A 20,446-nucleotide genomic window follows, 5' to 3' on the forward strand; every position below is an offset into this window, starting at 1 on the left:
TGGTTTATTCACTGCATGAGTTTATTTCCCCCAAAAGGCATTGTTTACTCCTGCCTTGTGCTTGGCTCTGGATGTCCAAGGTCTTCGGCAGATTAAGACATTAGTCTCAACTCTTGCTTAGTCTAACATTTTCATTTTCAAAATGCCAGTGGTAAATCAAGTTGAGAGCCAGATACCCAGTCAAAAATTGATTTACCAAGGCACTGTAACTCACCAGTTTTAATCCTGCTTTTTTGCTTCATACTGTAATCTTTTCAGCAATTGACAAAGCTCAGGACACACACACACACACACACACACACACACACACACACACACTCCCCCCCTCTCTTCCTCTCCCTCTCTCTGAAAGGGTTAGCTAGCTAGCTTAATTAGGCAGGTTTAGGTGAGGAATAAAAGGGGCCTATGGAGGAAGGAATACATAATGGAGACTTGAAGATGCCAGGGTGTTTATCTTATTTGTACAGAGAGTAGAGAAATGGAATAGGCAAATATATATCTGGCCTGTGCAATTAAAGCCATAAACCAAAAGGCATCTCGGGCCTGAGCCATTAAAGTGACCATAAGTTAGGCCAAAATAGCCCTGACCTGAGTAGCTGGGAGGGCCATAAGATAAGGCTTTCTCTGCCAACACAACTGGGAGAGCTCTACCATAAACCAACAGTGACTCCAACCAACACAATAAGGGGGAGAGAAGATGGGGGACCCCACGTGAGCTTGGAGCTTTGAAAATTAACTCTGTGTAGCACCATGACCAATAAGAAGGGGTTGAGTTCAGACAAAGAACTGCAGCCTATTGAATGCCTCAAGACAAAGAGAGCAGCGGTCACCCGTTCTCAGGGGCCCCTCTGTCTGTCCAGGAGGGACGGAGTCTCAGGCTTAGGATTTAGAATTAGCTTTTAGAGGTAGTGTCTGCTTGCAGTAAAGTTTCTGTACTTTTCACCTATCACCTTTCGTCCATGGCTTCATTCTTCAAAACCATCGAGACAAGAACCCGGAAATTCTGGGCATTCCAGTTCAATTTTTGCAGTTCATCTCCCTCTATCTCTGACACTACACTTGGAAGAACATATTTATAGATAAATGCAGACATTGAAGACGCAAGAAATCAAGCAGCAGAAATTTAAAAAATTATGTTTCTCACCAGCTAATGGACTTTTCCTCAAATACGTTTTTCTTCAAAGGTAAAAATCATATTAGATATAATAATCTTATGTTGACTCTTGGGATTTAAAAAGTTAAAGCCATATCTTCATAAAACACGTAGTTTACTTGAGGGAGAGACTATTTTTTGTTCAAATTCAAAGCTCTCAAGCATCCTGTATGTGCTCAGGAAATGATGATTAAATTGAATTCTGTAACCTACTCGTACTAGTACAGTCAAGGAAATAATGGTGAGCATTTCTAGGAGAGAAGATTATGAGTTCATTTATTAGATTTTCTTGCTTGGGAACTAGCATATAAATTCTTAAATGATTTGAACAACTCTCTCTCTTTTTTTTTCTTTAAGGGAGCTACCGGTGAAATAATCAGGAAGAGAAATGTGTATGGGCCCAGCGGCTACACTGGGTAAGTGTTCTCAGTGATGTTAGAGTCATGGACTTTCGCGCTCAACTCCTAAGCATGTGTGCTATTATTTCATGTGCCTACCACGTCTGAAATGCTCTCTGCTGTATTAATATCTTAATAATGTGGTTTTAGGGAAGAGTATCCGATGTTACCATATCAGAAAAGCTGGATTCTGGCTTCCTCAAGTGGAGGCATGCTCCCGTGAATCTCTCTTACAAGTGAGAGAGACGCCCTAAACTGCAGTGCCTGATAAAAGTGAGATAACATCATCACTGCTCCTTATCTCATGACCAGTTGTCTGCAGTGAAACTGCTAGGAAGGATCCATGCTGCCTCGACCTGCTAGGGGATGACTTCCCTTGTGTCGTGTTTCCTGTTCTGTCCCTGCTTAGAAGTTGTTTGATGGTTTGCTTCACACTAAGATTCCTACTGCCTCGTTATCTCTGTAAAACTTAAGTCAGTGATGTGTAGACTGTTGAAAAGGAGATAAAACTGAACAAAGTACTGCCACTCAACTTTGCCCAAGTCACCTAATTTCCTTGATTTAATTTTAAAACTACATTTCTCTTTAAGAGGCCAGTGGATTGGTAATCACCAAGATCATAGCTTGAACACAGGGTAAATAATCCCCCCTTTTATTCTTTTTACATAATACACATAGGTGGGAGGATGGATAGAACATTCAAGATACAAATAGGGTCAGAAAATAATTTCTTATAATCCATTTTGCCTTGCTTTTTGTTTTTTAATTTTTAAAAAACCTTTTATTTTAGTTTGAGATTATTTGAAAATAATAATCTCAAACTAAAATAATCTTTAGAGAAGATGCAAAAAATAAAAAAAAGCTTTACTTGATTTCTAAAAGGAAAACTCTCTTCCTGGAGGGTATTTGGGGGTGGGGTGGGTGTAGCCCCAGGCTATAGATTAAGGAAGGCAATGAGCCAGATTCTTATGCTTTCCAGTTTATGAAAGGAAAACAATAAAAGCACATGCAGTTTTACATGTCTGTATTTTAAAGCAAATTTTCTTTGCATCTCCTCTTTTATGTTTCTCTTCTGAACTGTACTTAACATAAATAGTAGAAAGAATTAAGATGAGATTATTCTCCAGAGATGATGATTTTTTTCCTGTGAGAACTAAAAATATGTTGATTAGAAGAATATATAGTTGGTAAAAAAAGAATAGTCATTATATAGAATTTTTTTCTCCCTGTATTATCACATTTGTCTTGATCGTTGATTTATTGTGAATCATTGCAATCAACGTTCTCAGGTCTTAAATGATTTCTCTTTTACTGAGTTCTCTGTACTTTCTTAGGAATTTTAAGAGAAAGAAACTTGTTTTCTATTGGTTAACTCTAGCTTTTTCTCATTTTGTTTCAAACTTTCTTCTACTGAAACCCTAAATAATGTTTGGTTTTCATTTGTAAAAGTCTTAAAGGAGCCAACTTTTATGATATGATACTATTTGCTATATCTTTCCTTTTTATCGTTCTTGTTAGTTCATGCACATACAGCTGTGTTGTCTTTAGTTTCTCTGGTTTGCACTAAGGAAGCTTGAGTTTTCTCCTAGTGTATCATAAATTTTTGTGTCACTTTGATGGGGAAATTTCAGAGGTAGTTTCCATGGAAAGACTTTCATAATAAATTTGGTTTTATATGTTTACAGTTTATATTTTCTTGAACTTTAAAGACTAGATTTTTAGTTGTCAATTCAATGACACAAAGCACCACCAATGATATCCATAGCAAACCATTCACGCCAATAAAGTGGGAGGCAGTTTTCAGACAGTACAGCAGATTTTCATCTTTTGCGGTCATTGCAGCTTAATTAAGGAATACTTGACTGTTTCCAATGTGCAAAATCTGTGCCAGGCACCTCGGAGGATACAGAGATGAGCAAGATGTGTAGTACAGGTCCTTGCAGAGTTTACAAAGATATAAGTACTCAAAGGTGTAAATTCAATATCTAAAGTACTAATCGAAAGAGCAGTGCTGGGATCCAATATAAAACACCACTCAATTACTGAAGGTCAAAATTCAGTCTTAAACAAGAAATTCATTATTTTGCTCTAAAATGTGAAGCATTCAGGGTAATTAAACAAGTAAATCAAGTAGTTTTCCCACAATAAAACGTTGATTCAATAATATAAGGAGATTGTAATATTATTCCAACTTAATTATGATACCTCCAATTTGAAATATTAGTATGCCTGAAGTACTATAGTCATTTTTTGAATTACTGGGACACTTAGCATTTCACAGTGATTTAAATAATATAAACTCCAAATTGTGGTGCAAACTGATGCTTTAAAATGAAATAAATGATAAATAGTCTTAATAGGAAGATGAACAAAAGTTACCAAGATTGAACACAAATGCACACAAATGTGATTGTAGTGTGCGTTTTATTTTTTCTTTGGTGAGGATAATAAAGAAAACTTTGTATTTTTATGTATGCTTAGCCTTCAGAATTGTGGTTGATTAATCAATCATATTTCCAGATACCTTAGCTGCTTTGACACCATCTTCTGACCCATGATGCTTGGCTTCCCTGAAGGAGGCAGAACATTAGTGGGATGTTCTGGGCACCTTTGGTTCTTCCTTCCCTTCACCTTTTCTTTCTTTGAAGGCACACTTGGTAGCAGGGAGCCATCCTGCCTGGTATTGGTCTTCCCTTAGTTTCCTATGATACACCAGGCCCATTCTAAGCCCTTTCTGTGTTTTAACTTATTTAAGCCTCACCTCAATGACTTTATTACCCTCCTCATTTAACAGTTAAAGAAATCGAGGGCAGAGAGGGGTTAAATAACTTGCTCAACATACCTAGACAGTCAGTGTAGCTGTGGCTCAAACATAGGCAGGCTGCCTCTGCTATTAACTTTGCACTCTGGTGAATAATTGTTGAATGAATGAAAAGCATTTTCTTTCCAAATCTATTTGAAAATGCCATAGCTGAGATAACTTCTTCAATTGCCTTCTTAACTCCAATCTCTGTTCCCTCTAGTCAGCATTAAATCCCACATCCAGAGTGATATTTCAAGCTTTTTGTTATGCTTTTATTACTGCCCTCGGGTCTGCTGAAATACACCAATGCACCTAAAATATTTATTCATATATTTCACACATATATACATTTTAATCTTTTAAAGTGCCTCTCTTTTCTTGTGTACATGCATTCTCTGTGAATAGAAAACTGGAAGAAACTATAAATATTTTCCCAGTGAAATATTTTGGCATGCTGCTTTTCTTCTTCTTGCAGGTTGCATAATTTCAAATTTGATGCCTCACATTACCTTTGAGAATACGTGTTACTTTTACTTATTTATCAATAATGGCAATAAGAGAAAAAAAATCTCTTATTCTCTTCTGGGGAATTCTGTACTTTCCTTCAGCTCCTTCTTCAATTCCTGAGGGAAAGCTAGGTTTGGAAAGAATACTGGCATACTTAGCATGCTCATTAGGATTATAGTGCATTGCCGTCTTAATAACTGACTGCATGAAGGCTTATAGGAATGTGGAGTTACTACCAGCAGCCTACATCTACACAAAAAGAGATGCCTTCTTGAGTTTCCAATGACACATTAAGATCTAACCATAATCCCTAAATTTGATGAAGGTTATAAAAGGCAGAACCCCTATCAAAAACCTGTTTATTTTTGGTAAAAACAAAAAAGAACATTAGGAAGATATATTTAATTTTGACTAGAGAGGTACTGCCCTCTAATAGCTAAATTTATAATTCTGGTTATAATATATACTTGTCTTGTCATATTTAAAATAATGTTCTAATGCTGTCATTCATATCAATGGAAATGAAAAAGATTGTGGTTTAAGAACCTATTGACTGTTAATTACACACATATGTTAGGGATTTTTAATCATTTTTTTGGAAATAAAATTCAGTCAAAATTATAATTAGGGATTTTGATTTTAAAAGAAATATAAACTAGATGTGGGCACTCTGAATATTTGCTATGGCGGACCCATAATAAGATAAAAAAGGAAGAACTCTGGTGCAAATCAAGAATTACATGGTTCAATAACAGTACAAACAAGTTAAGGCAATCAGTGAAGAACTTAACAATGTGCATGGGCTAGATTCTGGGGGATTTGTTATAATGAGCATGTAGAGTCTCCATAACCTTCCAACAACCTCTGGCTCTGTTTGACTTGTAGAGCATGGAAATAAAATAGCTCAGTGGGGACAAAAAGAATATAAACCCTTAACTCTCTTTTATTCACCTTCATCACTTTATTTTGTTGAACAAATTGAATTATAAGCAGAAGGATATAGGGTTCCACAGGCATAATGACTTGGAAGTTGGAGGATTCTGGATTGAGTCATTGTTGGCTTTCTGTACTTTACTCTGTGTGACCCAGGAAGCTGAAAGTTGCCTTTGGGTTTGTGACCGAGGTCAGACATTCTAACTGTTTTGCTCTCTACATGAGCAACTGTGCAGAGAGGGGAGTTCGAGACTTGGGGAATTGCTATTAAATGGTACATTTTCTTAGCATCAAATAGCAAACTGAATCTTTCGTCATTAAGGAACTGAAATTAGTTAGCTGGTAGTAGAAAAAAAACAAGGGTTACTATCAATATTAGCAGTTGGGAAGTTACTTCTTGAGACATTTTAAAAAAGGACATCCAACAAGCAAGTGAATGCACGTTCTCTAAAATATACCATCAGTTGAAATATAAAAGTGTTAAATGGCTGAGCATTAAATTTAAATGATGAAGAAGAAAGATGTGCTCAAGGCACTTGTCCTGACTCAGGGAGAAAAGATTATAGCAGGTCATTGAAGTTTAGAGAAGGTTATCAAGAGAAAAAAAAAAAAAGACACTTTTCATCATGATGACCCAAAAGACCAATAAGTACATACCTAATTTTAAAATCCTCACATGTAACTATTTTGCATATCACTGATGTGTTCTGGAAATTAAAATCAAGCAAAAATAAAAGGAAGGCACAAAATATTCATGCAAACATATTTGCGTAGCTCTTTAAAAGCAGTCTTTAAAAAGAATTCTTTCTCTCCTCGTGGCTGCCACACAGCAGGTTCTCAGGAGATATTGGTGATATTGAATTGAATTCTATCATTGCACACCGAAGTATGTTGTGTGTCTGTTTTTTCATTTGTGCCTTGCACTGACTCTGCGAAGCAGTGCTGTGTGTGAGGTGGGAGATGACTGAACAGACAGAGGCCAACTGCCAAGTTCCGGCAGTGTGAGACTTTGGGTTAAAACACCTGACTGCTCTGAGCCTTAGTTTACTCATCTCTAAAACAGGGATATAACTAACCTGTGGGCATTAAGGTTGCTGCGAGGGTCCAATGAGGTAATACACCTGAAGCACTTGGCAGAGTGTCTGGAACAAAGTAATGCTCAGTAACTGTTACTGTGATGATGCTTTTCACCGGATGCTGCTGTTTGAAGTGACAGGGGGTTAAATGAGTCTCTGAATCACCCATCAAATTAGCACCAGGAGGTTTGTATTCTTAAGTTTATGCTGTTTTCAGAAAAAAAAATAGGAATATAATAAAGCAATATTTCAGTGGCAGCATGTTTTAAATGGCCTTTCAGAATGTATATAATATGTTGCTTTATGTAGACTGATTTTGGATCATGTAATTATAGAACAAATAATTATTTATCCCTAATTTTAAAGGTGTATTTGGCTGACAACTTTTATTTTTATGGGCCATTAAAACATTACTGTCCAATCACCCTAAGAATATTGGCTTTGTTGAACTGGGTAAATACTAATTTTAAAAACTCAAGAGAAAGGCTTATTAGGAAGACGTGTACATCAGAGTTTCAAATAGAAGCCACATTTTCCTGATATTTTAAAAAGCACAGTTACCAGTTTTTGGGAAAACTCTGCCAAAGAAAACTATCACCAACTTCCAAAAATCTAGCATCAAAAAACATGTGTGAAAATATACAGTTTACCAAAGTCCATAAAAACAGATCTCCTGGTATGTTACCAAAAATAGAAGCATCTCGAATGCTTCTAATGGAGATTAGTTTTAGGTACACATTGTGTGGAAGAAGAGGACAAAGAACATTGTGAAGGATCAAGTGGAGGAGACAAGAAAATTAAGCTTTGCTGGTGTCTGTTTAATGACAATATGCGAATCTTTTGCCTCACATTGTGCACAGTTCTGAGGTTTAAAAATATATTTATTTATGTTTTAATGCCTGTGCCTCGAACGTCTAATCAATATCTGCCTCTGTTCTTCTTTCTTATTGAGCTTAATCTCACACTATAGACTGATCATCATCAAGGAATTGCTACATTATGTAAAGCTGGCAGGAAGGCATGGTGTTTTTCTGAAAGTGTGAAATTACGATGCTTTCTTCTTATTTTTCTATAAGCCAAAGATAGCCTAAGTAGATTTTGTATAAAATCGTACACTCTTCCCTGAAAACCTGGACGAGAAAATATGCACCTCTTTCTGTTTCCTGTGCCGGCATTAGTGACACTTTCACTGTCTGATTCTGAATAGAGATCTCTGAACCTTTGGCTTTCTCTCCTTTGGCATCCAATTAATTGGAAAGTCCTGGTAATTCTCCCTCTGCTGTGCGAGCTGACACCTTGAAGCGGTTCTTCAACATCATCACCTCCTTCAGGAAGCTCTGCTGAACCCCGCTCCCAGTTGGCTCTCTCCCTTATATTTCCATCATATGTTTATCACTGAACTTGCCATGTTGTGTTATAATTATTGCCAATAATATTCTCCAAGGGCAATGATTCTCAAATTTTGTCACATATTGGAATCATAAATAATTAAAAACCAACTCAATCAGAATCTCTGGGGAGGGGAGATCCAGGCAAGGTATTTTTAAAAGCAGCACTTGTCAAATTTGAATGTGCATACAGTTCACCTGGGGATCTTGTTGAAATGCAGCTTCTCAGGTGGGGCCCAAGATTCTGCATCTCTAATGAGCGCCCAGGTGACACAGATGCTGCTTATGGTAAATCAGCTCAAAGTTGCCCCCAAATATTCATGTATGTTAGAAAAAAGTCACATTCCTTATCTGTATCTGTATCTATATCTATATATCTTAAGCTCACAAACTCTTACCCAGCACAGGGCCACTTCTTCCTACCTTGTTACTCCTACCTGCCACCACCATTCTAGGTGAGTCAGGTGTTGAAATTTTCCCATACGTCAGAGTTTTGGTGTCAATATCTCAGCTGTTTGCAGTAAGTGCCTCCCTAGCTAACTAACCTGCAGAGTCCATGTTTCTCTGTTCATCTTATGGCCGTGAGTGAAATGCTGAGGAGTATTAAGACAGGAAAAGGAGGCAGGTCTAACCGCTCTCGCTTGCGCTTCAAGTTTTAAGTATGATCTTGTCTGTTCACTTTATTGTCATCCAGCCTCCAACTCTGTCTTCTACTGCTTCTTGGATGCTCATGTGACCCTAACTTTTTCCCCTTTGGACTCTCAACAGCCCTTTGCTCCCACACCAGTTCTCAAACTTTCCTTGCTCCACAATTGTCACTGTCATCTCTATTGACTTAAACCCAGAATAACTGGAACCAATGAACACAAATACAAATGTAAACAAATGCTTATAATGTAAAAACATTTTTCTTCTATTTAAGTGTTATTTGCTCAACTGCATTACTTTTCCTCAGTTAACGCTTCTATCCATTACCTGTACTGATTGAGCTTTTCAGTTTTAGGCCTCAAGAAGAGGCTCTAAGTAACTATTATTTACTAGGGCTAAGGTTCAGTTAGCCTTTGTACACCTTTACACGGGAATCTAACTATTGTCTAATGGTTCCCAGAGTGTTAACTGAGGTACCCTGGGGTGTAGCAACGAACTCACTGTGGCACCAGGAAATATTTTAAAATTTCCAGGGAAATAATGCAACAAACCCTTGAGCTCTGTCAGACATCTTGTGAAGTACTAGCTCAGAGTAGTTCACAGTTTCAACAGTAGGTGGTGCTACATTCCTTTTGATGATGTTACATATTTATGAAGCTGGCTTGACCCCAGCACTGTGGCAGAAGGCAAGTATATGCAAAAATCAATGTGGAAAAGGGAATGAGGGGGCAGTGTCCAGTCTAAGTTGTGCAGTGCCCAGAAGGCGCACACCTCCATTAGTAATCTGTTAACTGATGCGCATTTTTGTCAAACAATTATTTGTTTTTAGAACATAAATACTTAGTAAATTGTTTGGACCTAACTATTTCTTTTGACCTAAGGACACCGTGAAAAAAATGATTGAAACATTAAGGACATTATGAATTGAGAAAATTTGGAACCCCTGCTATTGCCTGATCTTGAAAAAAAAATTTGTTTTCAAAAGCTTCTTGACCCTATAGATCTGGATAATCTCATCGGTTTCTGTTTTATTCCATATCTATTAAAAGTGGACCAACTTGTTGCTACATGAGGAACCCAAACCGGTTTCTTTTTAAAATTTTATTTATTTATTTTTGTCTATTTTTTTGTTGTGGTACAAAGCACATTATAGTCTTCCTTTTGTCTATTGATGATACATAACTCCAAAGACAGACTCGGGAAAACGCCCTATGAATAGTGCACGAGTACCTCTCTCACAGATCAGATGAAGCAAGCTGGCCACTACTGGACAACTTCAATCCCTGCCCTTGACTTTCTTCTCCAGCTAGTGCTCTCTTCTGTGTCATAGCTTCAGGGAGGTGGGGGAGGGGCAGGAGAAGGTGAGGCAGGGAAATTTATCTTGCTGCTAATAAAATATCCCAATCCAACCAATCAGATTGAAGCTGTGCCTCTTTCCTTTACATTTCCCACCCACTGAGAGATCCATCAGTTACCTCATTTTACTTTTGCAATGATATAAAAATCAACATTCCACTTTGAGGCATTATCAATAAATGTAATAGAGTGCATACAGTGGATTTTTCAGCAATAATAACAACTTCTTTATGCCCCTACTATGTGCCAGCCACTAGTTCTCATCTCATCTCACTTAAACTACGCGGCAACTCCAGGAGGCAAGGCATTGTTGCATGCGTTTTCTAGATGAGAAGCTGAAGCCTGGAAGGTTAATCACCAGCTCTGGGCCACAGCTCACGACTTTTCCCTGCGGCAATACTACTTCCCACAATTATAATCCTAGAGCAGATTCCTAGGCGGTTTTATTCGCTGCTGCTCCTAGTGTCCTGAAATAGCCTGCCTTTCTTTAAAAATACGTGGTATTTTTGTTGTACAAGGGCATCACCATTTGAGAAGAAAAAGCAGAAAAGAGAAAGAGGAGGATCAATTAGACAAAGCACTTGAAAAAATTTCTATGACAGTAGTTATTTGTATTCTAGAAAGTGCTTTAAAGATGATAGGATTATTAATGTTTCTACAACCATTACCCTATTAATGCAGCGCTATTCAAATTTCACAAAGGAAACAGAGAGAACAGGCACTCGGACTGTCTTCAGCAGTCACACAGCGTGTGAATTTCACAGCAAATACAAGGCTAGGCCCTTGGGGATCTGTGTCAATGTTCACCCCTTCACCGAATACTTCTTCTCCTACTTTATCCCATATTAATAATTCACCTCATTGGAACAAAGCCTGCTTACCTCAGCCCAAGCCATGGCTGGCTCTCTTTCACTGACAGTGGTAAATACTTAGAGAGACTTCTCTGCACATGGTTATTCAGGGCTATTTGACAACAGATTGAAGTGTGACCACACAGCCCTTGGAATCTGCAAAATTTATGCAATTTGCAGACGCTACTATTGATGTCTGAAATTGTAGCTGCAATCATAAACGAAGACATTTATCATTTCTGTTACACGTTCATCCCTAGTTTGTTTACATACAGGATGTGTGACAATGATTTTTCTTACCAACACCATATGATGAAACACAGAACTCACCAAGTTCAAACCCCTATCCCTGGCTTTTTATTTTTCACATCTTTACAGTATGCAGATATTCTGCAACACGAATGGAGCTGATGATAAAATGTCAGGGAAACTCAGGCTGACAGCGTAACCAAGCTGTTTCCCTGACTCAGCGCCAGCCCTCGCTCAAGGCGATCAGAAGCGATGCCTCCTCATCCCACTTTCTGGAGTCCATAAAATGGTCAGATGATATTTGGAAATAGCACCTCTCCATAACCATTTGTCTCTTCTGTGAGCCTTGCCACAGCTAAATCACAAGTCTTTGAAATGCCTGGCTCTCGCCCATTAGCTGAGACAAGACAAACCGGCAGCAGCAGTCCCAACAGCCAACCTAAGGCGGTGGTGGGTTTTGAGGGCAAAGGGCTCCATTAGGTCCGAGAATGGCTGGCACTGTAGGAATAGTTAACTTGAACCTGGCCAAAGAACAAAAGCTCAGAATGTTTGCTTTCAGACTGAGAAAAAGGGACCTGCCTTTCCTTATGGCTTAATCACTCTGTTCCTATTTTAAATACATCCTACTTCATAGAATAAGCTGTGCCATATTTTTCCAGCTAAAGTAAAAATTAAAGGATTTATGATAATCCTGTGCGGATGGTTGTGGGCGTTTCATTTCCCACCGGGGCATTTCTCTCTCTTTGTAAGAGTGCTAACATTTCTCAGCTTCTTGCTACAGTCCTCTACCTGAAATGACTCAAGTGGGAAAAAAACTCTTACCAGATAAGCAACAGTTCTTACTGTGTTGGGGACTAGTGTACACCCTCCCTGTCTGTCCATTAGCAGTAACTTCTTCAGGCTTTTAAAACCACAATGTCAGAGCACCCAATGGAATCCTACCTTGCCCACATACTGATTACCGGATCCCGTATATTCCTCCAGGAGAAAGAACTGATTCCACATCCAGCTCCTTTTCGAACGGTTCAGCTCATGCCTGCTGTTTCCAGAGAGCTCCAGGGCCCTTTTCTTTGCTGGGAAACCACTAGTCCTCTTAGATAACGGAGTTGAGAAAGTTGGGTAGGGCTGACCAACCCAAAAGAGTAGCAAGAAGTACCGGTAAGTTCTCATTCTGACGACACGGTCCAGGCTCTGGGCAGCGGGACGCCTCTCCTTGAAGCTCCTTTTGTTCACTGCACTGTATTCAGCGTCATTCCTCCTTTCTTCCTTAACGTTCTTTGTGTGCCTCTCAGAGGCTATCTGGAAAGAATAATAACATACCAAGTGTTTTTAGAGATGCTTAAAATTCATTGTTAGAGTAAATAAGCTCTGGCAAAAGAAGACAGACATTTAAATAGCAAGACAACAAAAATAAGTTGGCTATCAGTTTTGAAATGAGGAAAAATGGTCCTTTAGATGTGCTAAATGGAAGGCATAGGGCCAGTAAGAAGCTGCTTGTTTTCTTTTCTCCTCTTCTATCACTTAAAAACCCTATTTTAAGTGATAGCGTTGTTGTAGGTCAGCATGCCAGAGTGGCTGATTTCACTACTCGGGGTACCTGGGCTGAGATCTAGTGAGAAGAAATGAGTTTGTGTTTCTGATTTTCAGGGTGTCCCCCCAAAATGTATACACACTTTAACGGCTAACGGCTCAATTTTGAAAATGGAATGTATTTTAATAAACACTACCTTAATAATTATTCAAAATGTGTATATACATTTTTTGGGACACCCTATATTTGCATATTTATCCTCATGAACAAGTCTAAGGCAAAGAATATTACAGACAGTTTCAATTCAGCTGAGAGTGGATAGTGTTGAAATTTTGCTAGAATGTAGTGAGTACCTGTGATGTGTGGACATGTCCAGGTAGAACCTGTTTTGCAGACTCTTGGCTTTGGAGATGAGCTGATAGAATAGTCTGGGCCAAATTAAGTTTGAAAAGGCCATACACCTTCTCTTCAGAATGCATATTAGCATATTGAAGTTTCTGAAATGGAATTTTGTAATAATGATGATATGCCTATATCTAATTCAATATTTCCCACATTTAACCAGGAAACTTAATTTTCTCCTATTGTTGCCAGCAAGATGAAAAGACCTCGGTTCTTGTCTTCTTGAAGGAAAGATTTCAATCAAGAGAAAAAGTGCAGCAAAGTAAGTAAGATTTTACTAGCCACAGCGAAAATATACTTAGGACAGTGAAGCAGGGAAGGTGCATAGATGAAGTAACAGGAGAGTCTAGGCTGGGCTGCTCTGGCTCACTGAGAAGTCAGAGCAAAGAGGGCCTGGGAGACAGGTTTAAGGGGGTTAGTCTGGTCTGAGCTGCCGCTGCCCATTGCTCCCCTAGTTACAAGTCTTGTGGGGTCCCTTAGAGGAAAGAAGTGGGGAAGGGAATGGTGCGGGCATGTTCCCCTGGGGGAGAGAGTGTGCTAGGTCCTTCATCCTGAGCATATTCATCTCTCTCTTGCAGGTGGAATCGTAGGGGCGCTCTCAAGGGAGGGTCTCAATAAAACTTTTATCAGCTTTCTAAGTGTGCTTTTTCAGGGTTGTGGTCTCCACTGATTGATTGGCTGGTGCCAGAGCAGGGGGCATTAGTCATTGCAGCTGGTCCTGAGGCAGCCACAGAGACACTTTTCTGATCTTGCCGCTTTTCTGGGTCTGGAGCTGAAATACAACTGAGGCCTAGATGTTATCTTTTTGGCTTTAAAGTCAATCTTCAGCCCTAGCCAGTTTGGCTCAGTAGATAGAGCAGCAGCCTGCAGACCAAAGGGTCCCAGGTTCCATTCTGGTCAAGGGCACATACCTTGGTCACAGGCTCCTCCCCAGCCCAGGGCGCATGCAGGAGGCAACCAATCAATGTGTTTCTCTCACATTGATGTTTCTCTCTGTCTTTCCCTCTCTCTTCCACTCTCTCTAAAAGATTAATGGAAACATATCCTTAAGTGAGGATTAACAAAAAACAAAACAAAGCTCAATATTCATTCCTTAAGGCTTTCCAGTGCTATCCAGTGTCCAGGCATCTCTCTCTCAGAAATGACATTCCAGTCAAAGTCGTGGCTAATAAAACCACAATTGGAAGTTGGTCTTATTGAAGTCATGCAAAGAAGTGTATTGCCATGAAAATAATAATATTCACTCATTAAGAGTTGCCAAATCTGGAGGGATTAGGTAGGGAGGAAAATATAAATGCTTCAATATTGTTTATGAGGGTATAATTTTTTTTGTTTTGTTTTGTTAATCCTCACCCAAGGATATTTTTCCCCCCACTGATTTTCAGAGAGAGTGTAAGGGAGGGGCCAGACACAGAGAGAGAAACATCAATGTAAGAGAGACACATTGATTGGTTGCCTCTTGCACACACCCCGACTGGGCATGCACCCTGGGGGCTGAGGATCGAGCCTGGATTGAGCCTGCAACTGAGGTACGTGCCCTTGACCACAACCGAAGCTGAGACCCTTCAGTCTGAGGGCCGATGTTCTAACCACTGAGAAAACTGTCTAGGGCTATGAGAATATAATTTAACAAATTGTTGTGGTATAAAAACAAGTTTTCTTATATATGGAAAACAAAAGATTTTAAAATCAGCAATATTTTGAAGAAAATAATAGAGTTATAATTATTCTCAGTCTATTCAGTCCCACATAACCAATTTTTGTTTATCCTGATTATTTGCCAGTATTTTTATGAATCCAGTTATTTCTTAGCATTCTATAAATCTTCATCTAGTTTAAAGATATGACCTGTTTAGAAACCTGGAATTTAGAGTAAGTCAGAGTCCCTTTCATGAACCTTTCCAAGGATGTAACTAACATATTTGCAAATGCATCAGAGCAAAACAATGTCTGTGAATGACAAAACTTAAAAGGATGTGGTTATAGACCTGAATATTATGCAATTGATAAAGAACTTTGTTTTTCTTTGTAAGATATAACTCTTCAAGATAACAATTTCTTGGTAAATAATAATTACTGTGAAATGATTCAAAACACACATTTTTAGGTTTTATACACATTTCAATATATAAAGAACAAATAATATGTAAGATTTTAAAATACTACATGTGTGCACTAAGCATTGAAAACAATTCATCGGTTTCCAATGTGTGGACTACAAACACATGGAATACTACTGCTGGATGCCTTCACAAGGAGCCATCACTCTTAGCTTGCCCAGTGTCACTGACAGGACATCTGAGAGTTTTTTTGTTTGAACTTGGCTTTGAATTTTGCAAGTTCCTTCTTAAGGCAGGCTGAAAATTTTAGGACATTCATTTTAATAAAAATATATGTATACAAATAGAACATAGTTATTATTACTATTATTATTGTTACTGTATTTGGCAAAGCTTCCATGTAATTTTAAGCATACTAAATAGCACTAATTAGCTCAAAAACTCCTCTTATTTTATAAGGAGAGAGAACTAATTTTTGAAGCATTCTAGGGGCCCTTTGGAATAACTCAAAGTCATTTCTCAGTTAAAAAATGTTTCTTAAAATTTAAACTTTGGGAAGGCTGTCAAACAACCAAATCAAAAGATTATAATATACATTTTTAAAATAAACCCAGGTAAAACAAATATATATATTATAATAATGACTTTAAAAGATGTTAATACAACTTAAACTGGTTTTAACATTAAATATTTTTTTCCAGAACACAGGATCCTGATTAATCTATATAAATATGTCATTTCTTTTTAGACCAATAAATATTATACCCTAGTTATGCCGTCTGGAGACAGAAAACACACCACATATAATACAGATGAGCACATATCATATAAAGACCATACACATACTCAAAATCATCCAAATTACTAATTTCTGTAGAAAAGAACAAAATCTTTTTCATTTGCTTTTGACAACTTTAAAGAAGACTGTAGAAGGGGGTGTGATCACAAATCTTTTTATCCATTTAGAAATAACCAGCTTTAGAACAACTTATTCTTTTTTTTCTTTTTTTTAAAAATTTATTGTTTAAAGTATTGCATATGTCTCCTCTTTCCCCCATTGACCTCTTCCCAGCTACCCCCATCCCTAGCACATGCCCTCACCCTCCTAGTGTCTGTGTCCATTGGTTATGCTTATATGCATGCATACAAGTCCTTTGGTTGATCTCTTACCCACCCCCACCACCCATCCCACCTTCCCTCTGCGGTTTGACGGTCTAGAACAACTCATTTTCAATCCTTGTCCTTCAAAACCGCATTGCCATATTTTATAACTTCTATTACCAAACCATACAGTTTCTTTTCAATTTAATTTGAATTCTTAACTTTTAGAAAAGTTATTTTTTTTTAGTGACAACTAAAAGTAAGCGATTAGCATTGTTTAGATTAGCAAATACATTTTATGACTTCTAGAAACATGGGCTCTTTTATTGGCAAACACTCATATCTTTAAGAGACATGTCTAACAAAGTATGAGACGCTTATTGATAGCTCTAAAGCTATTTTCTGGCTTTTTTAGTAATAAAAGGCCAAAAGTAGGTGAACTTAAGACTTGTCTAGCAATCCGTGTTTACCAGCTAAAAAAGTTAATTTGTTGCTCAAATGACTAAGGTTTTTTTTTTTCCTTTAAATAAGAATTACCTCTTAGAAACTTGCATTTAAAAAAAATGGTGCCAATAAGATTTGGTGGCCTTTGAATTGTTTCTGGAGCCACACCTCGGGCCCTGTGAAGATTTCATTTGTGAAACCAGGATAGTGGTTTTCTAATAGCTCAAGAACTGGGTTGCCACTCAAATGTAGGCAAAGAACTGACAATTTTATTCACCCATTTTTGGAATGCCTTTTTATTTTTTTCCCCATCTGGGTATATATATTTTTCTTTCAGGTTCTGTAGCAATTACAGAGAGAAGTAGTTTACAGGGAGTACATAGCTTAGGTTCATCCCTTAGAGCCAGAGAGACTTGGGTATATAGGACCTCTGTCCATTTCCCTGGGACTGGCAAAACTGGTCTAGCTGCAAATCTTACAAAGGGCTGGATCGTTCCTTAAGGCCATAAAGATTTGGACGTATGGGACTTCAGTCAATTGATTTTCCCTGATGATGGCAGAAAAGATCTAGCAGGAGAATGGTGTTTTATTAAGGTTTCCATTCTCTGCCCAGGCCTCCTGGTTCCCCATGCTGTATTGCAAAATAAGACTCATCTCCTTTTCTTTAAGGTTTGGGAGTCACATTTTAAACCAGTGCTTGAGGATGCATTCTAGGGGAGAGTCCTGAGGAAGAGAGGGTTGGTTTCCCATCTGGAAGAGAGTGGAGAAGAGTATGGGAGAAACAGGCATCCCCATTTTACATCCCCTGCCTATAGTGGCCTTGAAGGACAGTGTCCCCTGCTTCGTGCCCAGGTTTCCAGACTCAGCTAACCTGCCCCAATCCTGTGTGAGAGACAGAGTCCCTAAACTCATGGATGGGATCTTTCTCTTCTCAGACCCCTTGCTGCTGTGGTTTGGGAACACACCCTAGTCTTGAGCAAATGAGCTTGCCAGTGCATCTCTTATCTTTCCCATTCCTCAACACGTATAAGGAAGCCTAGCAGGGCGGTGCCTGACATCAGGGACAAGGAGCTGACTCCTTGTTGTCTTTTCATTAGTTTCTGAAATTTCCAGAAAAGGTGGGGGACCTACTGGAGACACTAACAGTATGCAGAAAGAGTTGCCACCTTCTGCTCCGGGGCCCTCTTTTGTCCCATTTCAGTTTTCTATGACCCTTCTCTATAATAGGTGACCTGGCTCTCTACAATAAAAACAGACCCCCTACAGGAGTTTCCCAGCATACTCTATTTAGTAATTCTGTGGTTTTGCTCCCCGGAACCAGTACATAGATTAATTAGAATAGGTTAGAAAAGCCAGGACCATGTTCTCTTAACAGTTACAGTAAATTAAATTCCTTTGCAAACCCATTGGGACTTTTATCTCTCCAGTCATCTCAAACCCTCTTATGTGCCTCAGTTTCTCTCCCTGGCTTTCTAAGAAAGCTTTGAAGACTTGGAATGCTAGGTAACCAACGTTTATGGGCGCTCACTGGTTGAGTCAAATAATTAATTACAGTTGAGTTGGGATTCCCTATGGGGCTCCTGCATGTCATGAGGTAAATCCTCTGACACCTCCACAGAGATTCTTAGTCACCTAAGAATGCCTACGATTTGGGCTGGAGAGAGGATGTGTCTCTCATCTTCAGAGTGAACAAGTTCAGCCCTCATCTATGTGGTAAAAGGTTTTATTCAGACCCTCAAAAATTCCAATTGAGAAGCCAAAGTTAAAAACCAGCCATCCATTTTTTTTCCTGTCCTTAGTTATCTTGACCCTTACTATAGCCTAGGTTCTTCTCAACCCTTAATCTTTAGATGTATCTTGAGGATTTCAAAAAAAACAAACTCAGAGAGTCAGCAAGAATTTAACTCCAGACACAAAGGAAGGAAGAGAAAAGGAAGAAAAGAACATCTTTTCAGCCAAAGGGCAAGATCTCTCTTCTCTCTCTCTCTCTCTCTCTCTCTCTCACTCTCTCTCCTTTTTAGAGCTAGTAACCTGACAGGGAAAAGCCATGGGGGAAGGGCTTTGTGTGATTTTACAGTGTCCCTGGGTGCATGGACATTGTCTGGCAGTCGGTGGGGTGCCTATTCCTGGTCCATGACCAACTCATCCTGTCACAGGAGTCTTCTAGCAGTGAGTGACCTAATGGCTTTTAAATGCTCATCCCGTGCCCACACAGTGTGGTAATCCAGAGAGAGAGAGAGAGAGAGAGAGAGAGAGAGAGAGAGAGAGAGAGAGAGATCCCATGGCCAGAGGAGAAGACGCAGGGAGGAAAGAGAACATAGTGAGTCAAGTCCTTCAAGCCAAGGTGGCGAGGACGACTGGCTTACCAGTGATGAAACAATCCGAGTCACAGTAAGAACTATCTGGGTAGTGGCACCAAATATGTTACCAATGAAGCAATGAGATCTCAGTTCTTGTCTTCTTGAAGGAAAGATTTCAATCAAGAGACAAAGTGTAGCAAAGTAAGTATTTATTTGCCACAGCAAAAATATACTTAGGACAGTGAAGCAAGGAAGGTGCATAGAAAAAGTAACAGGAGAGTCTAGGCTGGCTGCTTTGGCTCACTGAGAAGTCAGAGCAAAGGGGGCCTTGGAGAAGGTTAGGGGGTTAGCCTGGATGAGCTGCCACTGTCCATTGCTCCCCTAGTTGCAAGCCTTGTGGGGTCCCTTAGAGGAAAGAAGTGGGAAGGGAATGGTGCGGGCATGTTCCCCTGGGGGAGAGTGTGTGCTGGGTCCTTCATCCTGAGCATATTCATCTCTCCCTTGTAGGTAGAAATCTTAGGGGAGGTCTCAGGGGAGGGGCTCAATGGAATATGCATGAGTTTTCCAGGTGTGCTTTTTCAGAGGCCTGGTCTCCACTGATTGGTTGGTGCCAGGGCTGGGGGTCATTAGTCAATGTAGCTGGTCCTGAGGCAGTTACTGCATTACTTGTGTGGTCTTGCTGCTTTTCTGGGCTAAACAATTTCATTGTCAGGACAGAAGCTTGGGTTGTGGGCTTGATCCCCAGTGTGGGGTGTGCAGGAGGTAGCTGATCAGTGATTCTCTCTCATCATTGATGTTTCTATCTCTCTCCCTTCCTCTCTTAAATCAATAAAAATGTACTTAAAATAAAAAAAAAAAATTATTGGGCCAGATTGTTCGGCAAAAAAGTCACAAATTGGTTTACTATTTTTTATAATTAAAGTAACACCTGCCTGTACCTCCTTCCTAAACTTTTCCACATTTTTTGAAAAGAAAAATCTAACAAATTACTCCTTCACCTTACTGTTTGATATAGGAAAAATATTTTTTTGTAAATAATATTAACAAAAAATAAAGTGCTTTATAATGCAGGACATAATAGCAATGAAACTGGTACTCTTAGTGGTGACCAGGAACCATACCAGGTATTAGACTGGTGGGGTCAGACCGGAGCTGTGTTCAGCAACCTCGGTACTTGAGTTCTGGCTAGGAAGGAATTCAGAGCCAAGACCCAAACTATAAGAGCACATTTGTTTGGACAATCACA

The 20,446-nt window shown here is 39.1% G+C and overlaps 1 protein-coding gene across 2 annotated transcripts in view; it reads right to left on the reverse strand.

Moving 5' to 3' along the window:
* CDH6 (cadherin 6) overlaps positions 1-20,446 on the reverse strand; it is a 140,589-nt gene that overhangs the window by 37,540 nt on the left and 82,603 nt on the right. For both annotated transcript variants that reach the window (XM_080681482.1, XM_080681481.1), the window contains exon 2: positions 12,305-12,661. In XM_080681482.1, coding sequence (XP_080537608.1) covers positions 12,305-12,532 — 228 coding nt within the window. In that variant the 5' untranslated portion in view covers positions 12,533-12,661. The remainder of the gene's footprint in view (positions 1-12,304; positions 12,662-20,446) is intronic.

This window comes from Plecotus auritus, assembly GCF_963455305.1.
Source record: "Plecotus auritus genome assembly, chromosome: 7".
NCBI classification, from domain to species: Eukaryota; Metazoa; Chordata; class Mammalia; order Chiroptera; family Vespertilionidae; genus Plecotus; species Plecotus auritus.